Source organism: Boeremia exigua (assembly GCF_020726555.1).
Source record: "Boeremia exigua strain MPI-SDFR-AT-0100 chromosome Unknown C7974scaffold_1, whole genome shotgun sequence".
NCBI lineage: Eukaryota > Fungi > Ascomycota > Dothideomycetes > Pleosporales > Didymellaceae > Boeremia > Boeremia exigua.
In genome coordinates this window covers 3022977-3038092 of record NW_025763518.1, presented here as the reverse complement: position 1 = coordinate 3038092, position 15116 = coordinate 3022977, and the positions used below count along the sequence as shown (strand labels likewise).

At 53.8% G+C, this 15116-nt stretch overlaps 7 protein-coding genes across 7 annotated transcripts; 3 read left to right on the top strand and 4 right to left on the bottom strand.

Annotated features, from left to right (window-relative positions):
• Positions 1–39: 39 nt before the first annotated feature.
• Positions 40–1441, bottom strand: C7974DRAFT_23825 (uncharacterized protein). Its single transcript, XM_046137465.1, has one exon. It carries the CDS (start codon positions 1258–1260, stop codon positions 103–105), a length of 1158 nt encoding a protein of 385 aa, XP_046003343.1. The 5' UTR covers positions 1261–1441; the 3' UTR covers positions 40–102.
• An 849-nt stretch (positions 1442–2290) lies between these two features.
• C7974DRAFT_408265 (uncharacterized protein) lies at positions 2291–2847 on the top strand (the record flags this gene model as incomplete). Its single annotated transcript, XM_046143316.1, has 3 exons — positions 2291–2509; positions 2561–2723; positions 2774–2847. 3 exons carry the CDS (start codon positions 2291–2293, stop codon positions 2845–2847), a joined length of 456 nt encoding a protein of 151 aa, XP_046003342.1.
• Positions 2848–3347: 500 nt separating this feature from the next.
• C7974DRAFT_23862 (uncharacterized protein) lies at positions 3348–4914 on the bottom strand. The gene is made up of 4 exons (XM_046137466.1): positions 4638–4914; positions 4493–4591; positions 4184–4448; positions 3348–4128 (listed from the first exon to the last, which is right to left on the bottom strand). Exons 1-4 carry the CDS (start codon positions 4800–4802, stop codon positions 3455–3457), a joined length of 1203 nt encoding a protein of 400 aa, XP_046003341.1. The 5' UTR covers positions 4803–4914; the 3' UTR covers positions 3348–3454.
• Positions 4915–5953: 1039 nt separating this feature from the next.
• On the top strand, positions 5954–7895 carry C7974DRAFT_23906 (galactose-binding domain-like protein). Its single transcript, XM_046137467.1, has 2 exons — positions 5954–6245; positions 6478–7895. Exons 1-2 carry the CDS (start codon positions 6062–6064, stop codon positions 7512–7514), a joined length of 1221 nt encoding a protein of 406 aa, XP_046003340.1. The 5' UTR covers positions 5954–6061; the 3' UTR covers positions 7515–7895.
• On the bottom strand, positions 7688–10025 carry C7974DRAFT_23820 (GNS1/SUR4 family-domain-containing protein). The gene is made up of 2 exons (XM_046137464.1): positions 9156–10025; positions 7688–9094 (listed from the first exon to the last, which is right to left on the bottom strand). Exons 1-2 carry the CDS (start codon positions 9927–9929, stop codon positions 7862–7864), a joined length of 2007 nt encoding a protein of 668 aa, XP_046003339.1. The 5' UTR covers positions 9930–10025; the 3' UTR covers positions 7688–7861.
• Positions 10026–10783: 758 nt separating this feature from the next.
• C7974DRAFT_420056 (uncharacterized protein) lies at positions 10784–12253 on the bottom strand (the record flags this gene model as incomplete). The annotated part of the gene is made up of 2 exons (XM_046144239.1): positions 11926–12253; positions 10784–11878 (listed from the first exon to the last, which is right to left on the bottom strand). Exons 1-2 carry the CDS (start codon positions 12025–12027, stop codon positions 10784–10786), a joined length of 1197 nt encoding a protein of 398 aa, XP_046003338.1. The 5' UTR covers positions 12028–12253.
• A 918-nt stretch (positions 12254–13171) lies between these two features.
• C7974DRAFT_23810 (uncharacterized protein) lies at positions 13172–14758 on the top strand. The gene has a single exon (XM_046137463.1). The coding sequence runs from the start codon at positions 13308–13310 to the stop codon at positions 14475–14477; it is 1170 nt and encodes a 389-aa protein (XP_046003337.1). The 5' UTR covers positions 13172–13307; the 3' UTR covers positions 14478–14758.
• The last annotated feature ends 358 nt before the right edge of the window (positions 14759–15116 follow it).

Here is a 15116-nt window from a genome sequence, read left to right as displayed (position 1 = left end):
AACTCCAAATCTCCCAAAAAAATCATAATATCATTGCTAACACCGGACGCCTATTATCTGCGTGAAAGCCCACACCAACAGTTCGATCGAGCGGTTGCTCAGCTACTCGATATCCACCTTCTTAATCTCAATGAACCCCTCATCCTCTTTTCTGACCTCAATCTTCAATACACCATCCTCTAGTTTAGCAGTGATGCTATCGGCATCGACATGTGCCGGATTAGCCCTGCTACCCAACCTAATTTTCCTTTCGAAAGGTCCAGCCTTTCTCTCGTTCATTGCCAGCGTCTTCAAGAGGTCTTCATCTCCAGGGCGATAAATGACACCTGCGACAGAAAGCTCTGACTTTTCGGCGTCCCAGTTGACGCCAACGTCTTCCTTCTTTGCTCCAGGAAGCGAGACGTGAATAATGTAGGACAAGGGCGTGTCGAAGATGTCTGCTTCCGGGCTGAAGTCTTCATTGTCCCTAGGAGCAGTGTCCTTGTTCCTGTTCGAAGGCTGCTCGGCTACAAAGGCATCAAAAAACGGTGCAAAGAGAGAGGCAGGGTTGAAGTCGGCTCCACTGAGAGGGCCATCAAAGCCCCAAGGTCCGCGTCCTCCAAATCTGCCGGGATGATGGTGACCACGAGGCCCGCGGCAGTGGGGGCCACCGTAAGAGCCCTCGTGAGGTGGAGGTGGGCCATGATGAAAGCTGCGATGGCCGAGACCAGGCCCTTCATGAGGAGGACCGTGGTGACCATGACGGCCGTAGTGACCTGGTCCACCATGGTGAGGACCAAAACCGCCTCGGCCTCCAAATCCGTGACGGCCACCGCGGCCACCGCAGTGGCCATGGCGTCTGCGTCCGCAACGACGGCCTCCCTCGCTATCAGAGCCGGAGCCAGCAGGTCCTTGTTCGTTGCCCTTATCGTCGTCGTTGTCCTCAACGTTGTTGTCGTTGTTGTTGTCACCTTTCTCGCCGTTCCTCTCTCCGTCATGGTCGTTACGAGGACCATGTTCAGCGTGGTGGGATTGTGGGCCATGCCCTCCTGGTGGACCGCGGTGAGGCAGTCCTCCGGGAGGACCAAAAAGCTGCTGGCTCCATCCCCAAGGATCGAAGGGGGGTGGACGTTGACCTTCGTGGTCTTCGCCGTGCTCGTTGTCGTTGCTGCGGTCCTGACGGTTTCGACCGAAGAAGGGGTGGTTGTTTCCTTGCTGCTCGACACTGGCAAGGAAGTCCCAGAAGGGCGCAGTGTTGTTCATATAATTGAAAGAAGCCATGATGGTAATTGGTGATGAAAGAAAGAATCATCCCAACCCAACTGTTAAGGCACTTATACAAATTCATATCGCCAGGCATCAGGATTCACGTGTCCGCGTACGTATGTTAGCCATACTCGCCACAGCTGATACACGCGCCTCTTTGCGTCACAGACCAATAGCATAACTTTTTGAGGGACCCCGCGAAACACACAGAACTTAGGAGAAGAGTCATAGCAGATAGGCGTCGCTGCCGCGTCTTGTGGACGTGTCTAGCCTCCCAGGTGTAGGCATAAGGTGGTTGCGCGGCCTCCAACCGTTCCAAATAGGTAAAGCTCAAGGCAATGTCGGTATCTATATGAGCCGATGTGGCGCATGAAGCGTCAGTTGTGGCGAAGAAAACATCGAGACGATGACTTTTCTTCGGAGGCTTGAAGCACTGTGATGCCGACGAGTGGGTCACTCCTGCCTTCAGACTGATGCGTCGAGTGGAGTTCTAGGACCGCCAAGCTGTTCATGGCCTGCCTGATGATGAACCCTGATGGTTTGTTTCCCCGCGCTGCTGTTTGCGTCGAAGTGTGCCCATGCTGCAGGAATGACGCCATCATGCATCAAAAGGCATCAGTCGGCATCAGGTGTACAACTGGACTCATGAGTAAGTCTGTCATTTGTAGAACGTATAGAAGCTGCTTGTGAACACAAAGAATGTTGAATGCGTCCTTGGCTCTTGAGTTCTGTCGTTGTGGAGATGCGATCTGCAAGCCACTGCATTGCTTGCTCCATGGCCCCTTTGCGTCTTAAAAGTAATGTACATCACCTAATGCAAGGCTGAGCTGAAGTAAGAGTGTTGGATGCAGTGGCGAGATGTCTCTCGCCTAGCTAGCGCAAGTGGGGTAGAGGGGCAGCTTCCTCATGACGGCCAGAATATACACAACAATTGCTTCGTCGAAACTTCAGCACTAATTCACTAACACTTCACCTCCAATTTCAGACCCAACACCATAATTGTGCCATAACACTGCCACGACACATCTCATTGACCACTTCCACAATGCCTGCCATTCCCACTTCCACCTCCGTCAGCGAGTCTGCCGTCATCGACGCACCCTTCAGCGACGTCTGGCACCTGATCAAGCTCCAGGACTTCAGCAAGTTTTGGTCGAAGCTTGAGAAAAGCGAATTTGTCAAGGGCGCCTCTCCCGAGACCGACGTCGTTCAATGGACATTCAAGGATGGCCAATCCCTCGAGGTCAAGCAAGAGGAACACTCCGTATGTTTTTTCGCAATTTTCAGCGAGAACCGGGCTTACCATATATTCTAGAGCATTGACCACTACATCACCTACTCTGTCATCTCTGCTAAGCCCGAGCTGAGCTATACCTCTGTCGTTTCGACCATTCGCGCATACCCTGTCACTTCTGGAAAGCACGAGGGTCAGACCTTCATCACCTGGACCGGCAACTTCTCTTCAGATGCTGATGCCAGTACGTATAGAACCTGCCTTACACAGGTGACATATACTGACGAAATGTAGGCGTCATTCAGGATGCCAAGTTCAAGCGTCGCGAGGCTCTTGACGACCTCGCTAAGGCCGCCTCGAAGAAATAGATCACGCGAAGCATTCGAGGATCGAAGAACGAAGGACACAGCGAGTTTGATGCTCAGTAGTAAGGATGAAAATATATTAAGGATAAGCAAAGTTGTCTTCTTATGAGCACACCAAAGTTGGAGATCGTCCAATCTGTCGCCGAGCCTGTCTAACAACCCTCCCAATGGTCATGAGCCACTTTCTGCATTTCGCGTGTCGTTCTCTGAACTACCAATGGCGTGCTTTGTAGCACAGGATGCTACTGAATGGACCATAATTCGTTCACAGACCTTTCCGTATTTTTCAACAAGCTTGAGGACTCTGCTTCACCTGCGTTACTTATCTTGCGTCCCCGTGGCGACACAACGCAGGGATCGCATTCGTCCTGCTCAATGCAACTCATGGGCAAGCTAAAGTCACACCGCTGTTGGTAATAACGTGGCATCGTGATAGCTGGGGAGATTGCTGATTTAGATGTGTCTGTGACAGTTGACAATAGTCGAGGTGTGGATTCGTTCGTTTCCTGTCTTGAACGGGGGAAAGATGGCCCTGCAGCTATCCTCTGCTGATAGATCACCAGGTGCTGCGAATGAGTAGGATTAATGATGGCGCAGATGAGTTGCGATATCATGTCCCTCTGTAGCTTCCAGCCATGTGTCTCGAACTCCAGCTCCTATGCTTTGAATGCATCGGAGCTGTACATGTTGGTTCAGCAGGATTCTCGACTATGTTGATGGGGCAGGGGAACTCTGAGGCCGATTGCTCCTGCTGGCGGAGGATCTGGTCTTGGCTCTCTCGCTCGCCACCTGCGTCACTCGATAGTTCGATGGCCTCGCCGGGTTCCGTAATAAACTCGGCAAAGGTGGGTTTGTCTGTAATTGACCCCTCGTTTCTACTTTGGTTTGAGCCAAAATGAGTGTTGGTGGACGTTGATTCATTAGTCCGCTTCGAGCTTCCGTTTGACCGCGAGGTGGAGGACCGTATGGATTTCGTGATTGTATCAGCTGTTGCAAATATACGCCTGAGAAACGGGCGAAGAGTTGCTAAACATCCTGCTATGATACTTGCGCCACATTCGATTGTGGACCAAATCGCAATATTCGTGGCGTTCCAGAAAAAATCATCAATCTGAGTTAGACCATCGACGTACTGAAAACGAATAATAGAGCAGATACAGGCGCTTGCAGCGAGGCACAGGATGAAACCAGCTGAGATCTTCGATTTCCGGTCCATGTTTGCGTTCCAGAGGACCACAACCGGTAATAAAACAAATACGAGGTCGGTAAGTGTAGAGAATACAGCTGTTATTCAGTCCGTTAGCGAAGTTCTCGGGCTAGCAGATGCGGACATATTTACCTGACTGATACGCCATGAACCGGTCAAGCACTCGCGGGGTGCATTGGTTTTTCAACTGTTGCAATACGTATCGATCGACGTTGGGACCACAGCGGAAGACGACGTAAAAGAAGGACGCGACCGATGATACCACATTGACACCAATCGTCACATATATGAGCATGAGGTGCCAGGATGCGACCACGATGCGCATGAAGAAGATGCCAATCGAGATCTTGACGGTCATCATTGCCACAAGGTAAGTCGATTCGCTTACAACAACCCACTTCCTCAATCAGCCCAGTCATTTCATGTATTAGCCTTGCTTACTTTTGTAAGATCCTGTAACTTTTCTAGGCTTGTGATATGCGTGCCTCCACCGTTGCCGTCAAGGTACAACTGAGATCCCGAGAAGAGGGTGAAGATCATCTGCACTCTTGTCAGCTACAAAACGAGCTCTGCCAGGCAATCTCACACCAGCCAAGACCATACTCGCATCGTCCCAGCCGAAGTTTGCGATGATCCAGGTGCGAGTCCATACTCGAAGAAGGATAAAAAACCACGCAAGTGCCAGGAACGCGACCGTCAATCTCTGTGATTGTTCGCCTGCTCGAGCGACTTCATCGGTACCATGCACCATGTTGAGATCATAGGGTGTCGAATGTGAAGTTACACGCCACGTGCTGTCAGCGAAGGGGTCGTGACAAACGCCAGTGTGAGATGCAATGAGTGGTAGCAGATATGTAACGAATGGAGTCGATGTTGGGCGTTCAGCTGAACAGCGAACCTTTGGTACTCTAGCTACATATCGGATGCAGCTCGATTATATGAGCAACGTTCCACAGCACCAGCCTTGACGCCACGTTAGACAGGGTAGGTGTACAAGGTATGACAGACTGGGTGACGAAACGTGTTCATCGGTCTGGATAAAGCAAGACCGCCGATGGAGCGGAGCAACCCCTTCGATGGACTCGAGATGCACTCTTGGAGCTGAGAGCTGAGAACACTGGTGTTGAGTCCCCGGAGCGGGGCTTGCAGACCGTCACCTAGCATTAAGGTTCCTGCACAGTATCTGCTCCGGGGCGCCGGCATCCGTCTTCCCCGCGAATACACCCTTCGATCTAAGGTCCGGCACGCTGAGGAGCCGTGCTAACGATGATAAAGTTCGAATAGAACCACGCACCCGGAAATTACCAAAAGCAAATACAGGCAACGGCTGGCGTCCTGTCATCTGTGCAACCAACAACGGATAGATCTGGTGGCGTACGTTGTTGGAACCGAGGCGGCCGCAAAAATGGGCATTCTAATTGGCGCTGTTGATTTGCAAACCCCCAAACAGGTCGTGACATCAGATGCGGGCGAAGAAGAGTGACATGTAGGAAAGCGCAAATGGACGTCAACCAATCTCCACTGCACGGACCAATCGTCTTGTCGACATCCTCTTGCACTGTTCCGGCCCGAACTTTCACTCTCACGACGAAAAAGCACGGAAGCCATGATCGCAGGCCAGTAAGAGTTAAGGCCTGGGCGCAGCTAAGGACTTGGAGAGCTGCAGGATTGTGCAAGGGTTTACTTTCCCACCGACTTTTACTTGTCGTCCACCCAATCAGTAACGACAAATCAGCCGCCCAGTACTACACCTGTTTCGACTCAATTTACAGCGCCACGATACTGCAAGCTTGAGACGTGCCCGCCGACTATCAGGCCGAAGTGTGCATCCAGCGCCAAGACCAGATGCTCGTTCAGCCACCATTCACTTCACAACCATTTTCGCAAGAAGTCGTGAAAGACCCTGGAGCCTAAAATCTGCGCTCGCTTTCCCTGCAATCCCAAGCCACTATCATCCGTCTGGTCCCAACGATTACACGGCATTTTCGTTGATCACGGCGAACCGAGGACATGCCACCCTCGACAAGAAGACGAACACAGCATCACATGCCGCCTCCTCCAGCGGACTTCTCCGGTAGCGACGATGACGTAGACGAAGAAGAGCTGGATCCATCCGAGGAAGATATCGACGACATGGGAGATGACATGGCAGCAATGGAGGGAGAGGAAGACTTGGACGAAGAGGAAGGACTCGGTAAGTCTTTCCTTTCACTCACCCTGGCTTCTTTTGTATCACGTTACGAGATGTTCAAACCATCCAATTTCCCGACTTGACGTGTCTTGAGCTCATACAATCACAAACACTTGTGTTGCTCAGCCACTCGCCTTCTGGGCGCTTGTCAGGTTGTACAAGCTTTCTTCCAGAAGACGACCATTGGTCGACCTTAAGCGCTCTGTCATCTATAGACTTTACTAACACTTCCAAGCATCACCAGGTGGTCCAGATACACCCCTCCCAAACCTCGAACCACCACCCTCCTATCTGCGTGAGATCAGCACGCTAGCATCCTGGACAGTGTCTTCTTCAAAACCTGGCTGCTCCATCCCTCAACTTCGTCATCCCTCCCCTTCGCTCTTCTGGCAGTCGGACGGTCCACAGCCGCACTACCTGAACATACATTTTTTCAAGCTTGTTCGTATCGTCGGTCTGCGTCTATATCTTGACTTCGAGCAAGATGAGTCCTACACGCCAACACGCATCATCTTCCTCGCCGGCTCCGGAATGAACGATCTCCAAGAATGGGGCGAGATGCGCCTAGAATCGCCTCGCGGCTGGATATGGGCCGACTTTAGCAACGTGGGCGACGCCTCAGACGACTCTTCTGCCGAAGAAGAGGACAGCGAAGACGACGAGGCATTCCAGGCGCGCATGCTCCGCGGCCTACACCGTCCACGCAACCGCACAACATCCGAACACCGCTCCAGCGACAGCGAAAACATGCCACTCCCGCCCCAACGCCAACGCGTACCCAGCAACTTCCCCACACATCTCGATACTCCCCAACAGCTCTTCGACACCCCCGCCACCGCGCCCCAGCTCTCTCAACATCGGACCCCGCATTTTACGCCACATTTTACGCCCCAAGCTGCTCATGAGACGCCCACGCTCCCGCGTCCAGCGCCCCGTCTCCCCTTCGGTAGTCTCAGCCCCAACGCTGCACCGCCGCACGCCCGCGCTGCACGACGCCCCAAGATGCCGGTGCTGAGAGCGCACCTAGTGCAGATAAAGATCCTCGAGAACCACCAGAACGGAAAGGATACGCATCTGCGCGGGCTGCAGATCTTTGCGCGGAACGACGAAGGCGATAGGAGTGCCGTGAGGGGCACGAAGGTGCATGCAAGTGATGCGGTGACGGGGGCTGATTTGGGCGGCGTGGGGACGATGAGGACGGGGCAAGGACGCGTGCAGAGGGAGGAGGTGCTGGAGTTGGGCGGGTTGAATGGGGCTTTTGATCTTCGGTGATGGCATAACGACTGAGTGCCTAGCGACAGATGATGACCATAACGACTATTTAAGATACGTAGCATAGCTTCGCGCACGGCGTTTGGATCGTTACGGTTGAAGACTAAGAATTCTGTATTGCTCAAACGCCACCACTATTTTCCCCTTTCCTTGTTGGCACAACTTTTATTTACAGTCCTGAGAAAATTCGCATTGACGCACCTCTATGCAGCACAAACGCCTTGCATATCGGTCTATTCGAAAGAAGGAAATGGTATAAGCCTCATTAACACACCTCTCGAAGCAAATTCACCCTGTCTGGGTTGTATTTCTGTCTTGCCTTGGCTTCAGGGCATCAGGTAGTATGCCTAGAACACACCCTTGCCCTCATTCTTGTCGAGGGTGTTATTGAGATCCTTTGGCTCAGGCTCCTTCTCTGTCTTACGCTCAGGATGCTCGTCATCGGAGAAATCGTTCAGACTTTCTACGCTTTGAGCCTGCTTGTTCTTGTTCTTATTCCTGTTCCTCTTTTTCTTGGAAGGTGTGTCGGCTGGTGTGCTGGCGACATCGTTCTCACCCTGTTCGCGCTCAGCGTTCACTTCATCGGCGTTCTGCTGTGCCTTTTTCTCCAGCTTATCATTCGTCTCCTTGGCTTGCTGCTGCGCTTTGTTCTTGACCTCGTTGGCCTTGTTTAAAGCATCCTTCGCAATCTCCTTCGCCTTTTCGGTTGCATTTCCGACGCTGTTAGCGCCTTCTTGCAGGAGCTCGTTGGCCTTTCGCTCAATGTTTCGGACGGATTCTTGGTTCGATGGGCTTAGACTCGAACGAAAGTTCTTAGCGTCACCGTTGACGCCCTTACGTCCACGGACGGAGCCGTTCTTGGCACTGCTATCCCTGCCCTCCTCGCTAATAGACTCAATCTCACGCTCCACACCGTGCATAGCGTCACCAGCAGCCTTCGAGATGGGTGTGTGCTTGGACTGATGCTTAGTCTTGGGATTCGTGCGGCGAAAGTAGGATTTGACGAAGAAGCGCATAAAAAGACCAGTGAGAGGGGCGAGGTAAATCAGGTTGAGGTAGATGGCGAAAGCCTGACCAGAGGTGTCAACACAGGGAACGTGCTGGTACTCGGTGCGGTAGACAACCCTGTCCACGGTATGGATGGTGTGGAGGAGGCGCTGAACAGGGTTCTCGTGTGCAGCGACCGCAGTAGGGAGGTGCGATTGATGGGCAGGGATGATGGACGAGCCTGGTACAGGAATATTCTCCGCAAGTCCCTCGTCGCCAGCTGCGCGGTAGATGAGCTTCCACAGGAAAGCGAGAGCCGGGCCAGTTGCAGCTGGCAAGGCAGCGCTAGCTGATTCGGTCACCGATGAAACGGCAGAAGAGACAGTAGACGCGATCGAGGAAGGCTGCACACTGGAGGTGACCTGCTCAGCAATCTTGTGTGCGACGGAAACCGGGACGGTGTACGAGACGAAGAGATGAAGAGCAGCGAAGCTGGCGCCAACGAGAAACTGGGTTATCTGCATTGTGGTGAGGGTGCGCTTGACGAAGTTGGGCACGCGGTAGCCGAGGGCGGACAGAGTGTAGTATGTGTACTGAAGAGCAGTTAGTCGCTGTCGTCTTTGTTTTCATGCTGGATTGAATTGAAATACGTACCATCATGGCGTGGATTCCAGAGTTGATCTGAACGAACATCCAGATAGGCGGAGACATGTAGCGCATGCCAGCCCACATGGACAGCATAGCACCGGCATGATGGTATTTCTGGAGAGTCGTGCTACGCTTTCCCTTGGCCAGAATGATGGCAGTGTCGAGGACTTCGTAGAACTTAGAGAGGTAGAAAAACCATCCCCAGAAAGCGAGACCCTCGTTCCACATCCTGCCAACGTCGGTGGTGTCGGGGAGACCGTTTGCACCCACGTGGATGTTGGTGTTCCTGCTGCCCCATGTGTTCGTATCCGCGTTGTATGTGACGGCGTCTCCAAGGCCTCGAGGGCCGTGGATCTTGCAGAGCGCATCGACAGTGCCGACGATGGAGTGCGGCTCGCGCCAGTTGGGGAACGAAGACTTCAGGCCGCTGAACATGGCGACGCACGTGACGGCGGAGTAGACGGCGAGAAAGACATTGTGCGCGATGACGAATGCCTTGAACCAGCCGTGGCTAGCGATCCGCCACGGCTTGTTGCCGTGCTGGCGATTGTACCAGTTGAGGTAGGTGACGGTGACGGCGTAGACGGCGGCGATGGTCAGCGGGACCTTGGGGTGCAGCGCCTTCTCGAAGAGATCTTGCGGGATCTGGAAGGGGTTCGCGAGCGTCGGTTCGCCGCTGTACGGATTCGTCATGGGCGGCGGCGCGACATCTGGGGGAAACTTGAAGACGGACCAGGCAGGAACCTCTCCGGGGAAGAGAGACGGGCCTGCGCCAGACATGGTGACGTCGCTGCCTGCTTCTCAGTCGGCTGGGCTATGTGCGCGGGCGGGCAGACTGGATGCGCCGGGGCAATTGGGGATGCGACGCGTAAGAATGGCGGTGCAAGGTGGTTGGGATAGCGAGCGCAACGATGGTGCTCGGTGATGACGTCGCTGGTACTGAGCTCAGTGCGCGTGTACAAAGGACCGTGGAATGGCAGCGAAGGTTTGCTGCACTCGAGCGCCGCCAATGGCTAGCCGTTGGCGCTTGCTGTCAAGACTCTGGTCTGGATACGCACGTCGTGCTTCCTTGTTGAGTGCGTGCTTCCGTGTTGCGTGCAGATGCGTCGTTGCCCGTCAAGTCACGCAGAGCAGAACAGCCAACAGCGGCTGCTCGCAGCTATCTATACTCGACGCGCAGACTTCCGTTTTTCGGACTTGCGGCTCAATCGAGAAGGCGAGGGCTCTTGCCCGAATCTTGGTGATGGGATTCCGACTCCCATGACAGGCTAGCAAACTTTTAGAGCGCCCTCACGTCGCCCTCCAATCGCAGCACGCTGGCTGCCTCGGCAGGACAGGCCCAGATGTTTTTGCAGAGCCCGCCTAGGACTGTGGGTGCCAATGTTCCCCAGAGCGAGCCACAGCCTCGCAAGACTAGCAGAATCGGGTGCATTTCTGGATAGTTCTGTGCCTGAGGTTGCGAGCAGCAATTCTAGCGATCCGCCCGCGCATCCCGTCGAATCATTCTGACAGGGGTGCGTGTACCCTGAATGTATGTACACCAAGCGCACACGTTGTCACGTAACAGCAAGCACGTTCTAGGAGAATACTTTCGCGTGATTGTGACATTTGTGGAAATATATAACGCTGAGAGACTAGAACTTAGGCTTGCTGCTCAATGGAATCGGCGGCGGCTCCCCAGAAGAATTAGAAGTCAACCCTGCCTTCTTGGCTGGCGGTGGCGGTGGAGGCTTCTTGCCCAGGCCTCCTGGAGCGGGTGGTTGTGATGCTCCTGATGTATTTGCGCCCCCCGCCAGGCTATTGACCCTGCCTGCAATGCCATACTTCTGATTAAGTCCGTTTGCTGCTCGCCAGCCAGATGCCGCTTGCTCGCCGTGCCGCTGTTGGAAGTTGTTGGCTGTCGATGCTGCGCTCTTCAGGTCTGAACCAGATATCTGGGATGGATCGTTTCGCAGATTGCTTGCTGTCCTAAGAGCAGCTTGCTTGTCTGCCCATGACGTTCCTGTGCTTGGTGCCGTCTCTGACGCTGGGGACGCGCTCATCTTCGCGAACCTGCTCTGCAACTCGTTAAGCTGAGGACCGTTGCCAGCTGAGGCAGGTGGAGATACTGGCGCTGCTGCAGACGAGCTCGAGGCCTGACGTGCCGGCGGAGGGGGTGCTACTGTGCGCTGACGAGGTGGTACGGGCGGAGAAGCATTGCGGTCAATCCCAAAACCTGGCACCGTTACTCCAGCCTGACCCAGACGATTCAGAGCTCCCTGATTCAGAGTCTGGGCTGCCGGTTGTATAGCTTCCCCATACGACGGAGGAGCAGGCGGTGTGTATTCATCAACGTTCTCTGTCTGGCGCGGAGGCAGTCTTGGTGGGAGACCAGGTGGCTTCGCCCTCGGTGCCGGTGCCGGTGGAGGGGTAGCAGCATTCGGTCTGAATGCTGGCGGCTTCGGCAGATGCGTTGTACTGAGCCCTGTCGTGTCTGGTCTGTAGGGACCTTGCGGTTTTGACTCTTGTGCTGCTCTTCTCTGTGCTTCTTCCTTTTCCTGCAAACGCTGCCTTGCCGAGCCTGGCGGTGCAGCACCAACTCCACCGGCGACCGGTGATGCTCCGGGGACTCGTTTCGGTGGGGGCGCAAAAGATGAAGGGTCTTTCAAGGTCGACAACGGTGCAGACTGGTGTTCGCGAGCAGCTTCGGCGTGGGAGTCTTTACCCTGCGCCTTGCCTACCCATCCTTTCTACTGCAGTGAGTGCCCAACCCACGAAGATGAAGCCGCAGACCTACCACTTGGCCGAGCTTTGAGTCGCTCGTACCGCCTGAACCGCCTGCTTTGCTCTTCTCCGGGTGCCAGCCATTCTTTGCGAGGTTCTTGAAGCGATCAGCCATGATGGCGCAGGACGTGTGATGTTTAACATGGTAGAAGCGCGGATCTTACGGCCGATAGCGTATTGCCGCGAATGACGTTGCCAAGGGCCAATTATTGCCGAGCCGACGCTGCAACTCGATGACAGAACAGCCTCAGGCCTTGCGCCGCATATTGATGTGTACTCGACTTGACACCTCGTAGGATTCTGGCATTTCCATTGAAAGTGCCTCGCCAAGTGATGTCGCTTGAGGCCGTTAACAGCCCTTCACCAGCAACACCCGAAGCGCTATGATGCTGCATGCTTACCTGGGGTTAGAGAATGCGAGTAAGAGCAGCCATGAGTTATCTTATGAGAGAACTAAGGCTCCCAGAGATCTAGTGAAAACAACGTGTTTCAGAGTACTGATTGCACTTTGCTTATTGGTGAGGAGTGATATCATTGCCTCTAAGAAAACGGAGCCCGACAAGTAGCTGCAGCCATGGCATACTTGAGCCTGTCAAGAACGGTTCGGCTTTTCGGCGCAATAGCTCCTTCATGTAGAAATACAAGATCGGCAATGCCGTCTGCTGTGTGTTTACTTTGCATGTACATTGCACATACAACTGAAGAAGCCCCAGACCATCCGCCATGACCATGCATAGCAGCGACTTTGCTCGTACAAATGCTCAAGGCTACCGGCTGTTCTTCGTTGGTGCAGAGTGTGGATCTACAGCTAGTGCCAAATATAGCTTCATCTTGGCAGGTGGGGTCGGCTGTGTCTACGGACTCGACCATCAGCCCAGCCTTTCAGCGGAGGGAAGCCAATTAACGTGTCAGCAGCATGCGGCAGCTTCAACCAGCGTACCGGATATGCCTGCGCCTCTTTTCAGCTGGAGCTCGTTCAAAGGCTGGCCTCCCGCCTCCTCGTTCTTTCACGAAGCTTGCACATTGAGGAATCTCGGCTTTCGCATCTGCCGTCTTATATTCATGCCCGGTTGTCAAGCAATTCACTGCGTCTGTGTTGGGTCTCGCGTCATCAAATCTTAGATGTTCCAAGTCGGAATACCAAGAGGTGGTGTGTAAACTCCGTCACTCGGCCCCGCATTCACTGTCACTGGAGGATCAGCGACGAAATCAAGCCCGCCCTTGGTGGAAGGTCAATTCCCAGCAATACCGACATTTTCGAGAGCCAAGAGACCTATCAAGTGTTTGTGCGCCCCTCCATATCAGCTGAGTTCTGACATCGCACCGCGTTTCCTTTCATACAAAGACGCCTCTCGTCAGCGCATCTCAGGCCGGGGTGGGGGAATCTAAGCCCCAATGGCTTATCACCGGATTGGACGGAAAGATGACCACCGCGACCCGCCCTATTCAACGCCGAAAGATGATGAAGACGATGACTCCAAGGAAAGTTCGACCTCCTTTGTGAGCAAACAACCTGAGGAGACGCCTATCACCTACCCCCCGGAGGTCCCTGCGAAACCCACTGATACACCCATCTCGAGCAGCTACTCTCCGACAATGCCTGAAAAGGGATCAGATTATGATACTGACAGATTGACCCGGTCTCCTACTGCGCGCCCGACGGGGCCCCCTTGGCAGACGGATGATAACTACCACCAAAGCAGTCGCTTTGAAACATATTCATCGTCCCAAATAGCATACGAAGGGAATAGCGGTTTTCAAACTACTTCCGCAACAACGACATCGACACGATCGGTCCACAGTGTATCATCATCATCGCCTCCAAATGAGAATACTTCTGAACTGCAGAATCACGGAGCAGACAACGGTCCTAACCGAGGACCGATATACGCTGCTGCTGCCATCGCACCCGTAGTGGTCATTGTCATAGGAATCCTTGTATTTTGCTGTTTGCGTAGGCGAAGACGGCAGAGGCAAGCAGTTGCCGAACATGGACACGTCGAAGAGATGAAGATGCGGCCGAAACCCGTCGCTTTACCCTACTTGGCACCCATAACGCCCCCTTCTCCTCCTCCAGCAGTGTTACCCCAGTACTCCCCATCAACGCCATCGTCCAGCCATCCCCCAACTGCAAGCTCATCACAACCCATAATCCTGGGACCGATTCCTTCTGGCAACAACGGTGCATACTTGACCGGCATGGACACATCCGACCTTATATCTATGACCTCCGCAGGCGGCATCAGCAGACAGGGCACCGTAGTGGATCGAGACCCGTTCGCGGACGGAAGAAGCCTAGAAGAAGCACCGCCACCGTATCGGCCCAGCAGTCTTCCTCCTGTGAGCATCGCGTCTACTTCTCGAAACAACAGCGTTCGAATAACCGACCCTGCGCGCATGACTACACGAACACAAGTTTTCGAACGCTCGCCTTTCGACGATCCTGAGGACGACAACATATCAGAAGTCTCAGGACCGACATTTGGGCGAAATACTGATGCAATGTCCAATGTCTCCGAACTCTCATACCAGGTCGACCCCGTTGTCGGCAGGTCGCCATTCTGATAAGCGTTCGTTCTGGACTATGTTTTCCCAACTTAATGTATATACCTGAGCTAGTTGTCTCTCGTCGACGAATTTTGTGACCTAGAGCAAGCATGCGTATCGGTGTTGAGGTGTTTGTTTGACTGGAAAACGGCAGTTGGTGTAAAGGATGAAATTATTCACAATTACCTAGTCCGAATATGAGTCCATGACGAAATAAGGCGTTCTGGCTCCGAGGACCGCACAATCGGCTCGGCTGACCACGCAGAATACAACGTGTCCAAAAGACAGGGCCTTTTGAACTGCCAAGATCACCAACTCTGGCAGGAGTCTTCTTTGATGAGTCGTGGACCAAACACACCCTGGGTACATCTCCCGTCGTACACCGCACGACGTGCCCGCATGGTAGTATTGCCTCTGCCGAAACAATATAATAATCGCCCTCCCACAGTCAAGGGAGGGCCAACCTTGCATATGAGATAGCGACATGTAGCCGGTAACGCTAGGGTACCAAAAGTATGATCATCTCACATGCCATGCCAGGGATAGCGTTGACAAGGCCAGAGCCGATCCGGCCATTGTCTCACGAACACCCGCTTGTGCGTCGTTGTGCCAGCAACCACAGATAGTATTGTTTGATAGCGTTTGGGCGTTGCGGGA

Coding starts and splice junctions, on each gene's coding strand:
- C7974DRAFT_23862 (XM_046137466.1), bottom strand. CDS start 4,802: ATGGTGCATGGTACCGATGAAGTCGCTCGAGCAGGCGAACAATCACAG. Junction 4,592..4,637: donor CGAGTATGGTCTTGGCTGGT/GTGAGATTGCCT, acceptor ACAAGAGTGCAG/ATGATCTTCACCCTCTTCTC. Junction 4,129..4,183: donor GTTCATGGCGTATCAGTCAG/GTAAATATGTCC, acceptor ACTGAATAACAG/CTGTATTCTCTACACTTACC.
- C7974DRAFT_23810 (XM_046137463.1), top strand. CDS start 13,308: ATGGCTTATCACCGGATTGGACGGAAAGATGACCACCGCGACCCGCCC.
- C7974DRAFT_23820 (XM_046137464.1), bottom strand. CDS start 9,929: ATGTCTGGCGCAGGCCCGTCTCTCTTCCCCGGAGAGGTTCCTGCCTGG. Junction 9,095..9,155: donor CTGGAATCCACGCCATGATG/GTACGTATTTCA, acceptor ACTGCTCTTCAG/TACACATACTACACTCTGTC.
- C7974DRAFT_23906 (XM_046137467.1), top strand. CDS start 6,062: ATGCCACCCTCGACAAGAAGACGAACACAGCATCACATGCCGCCTCCT. Junction 6,246..6,477: donor GGACGAAGAGGAAGGACTCG/GTAAGTCTTTCC, acceptor AACACTTCCAAG/CATCACCAGGTGGTCCAGAT.
- C7974DRAFT_23825 (XM_046137465.1), bottom strand. CDS start 1,260: ATGGCTTCTTTCAATTATATGAACAACACTGCGCCCTTCTGGGACTTC.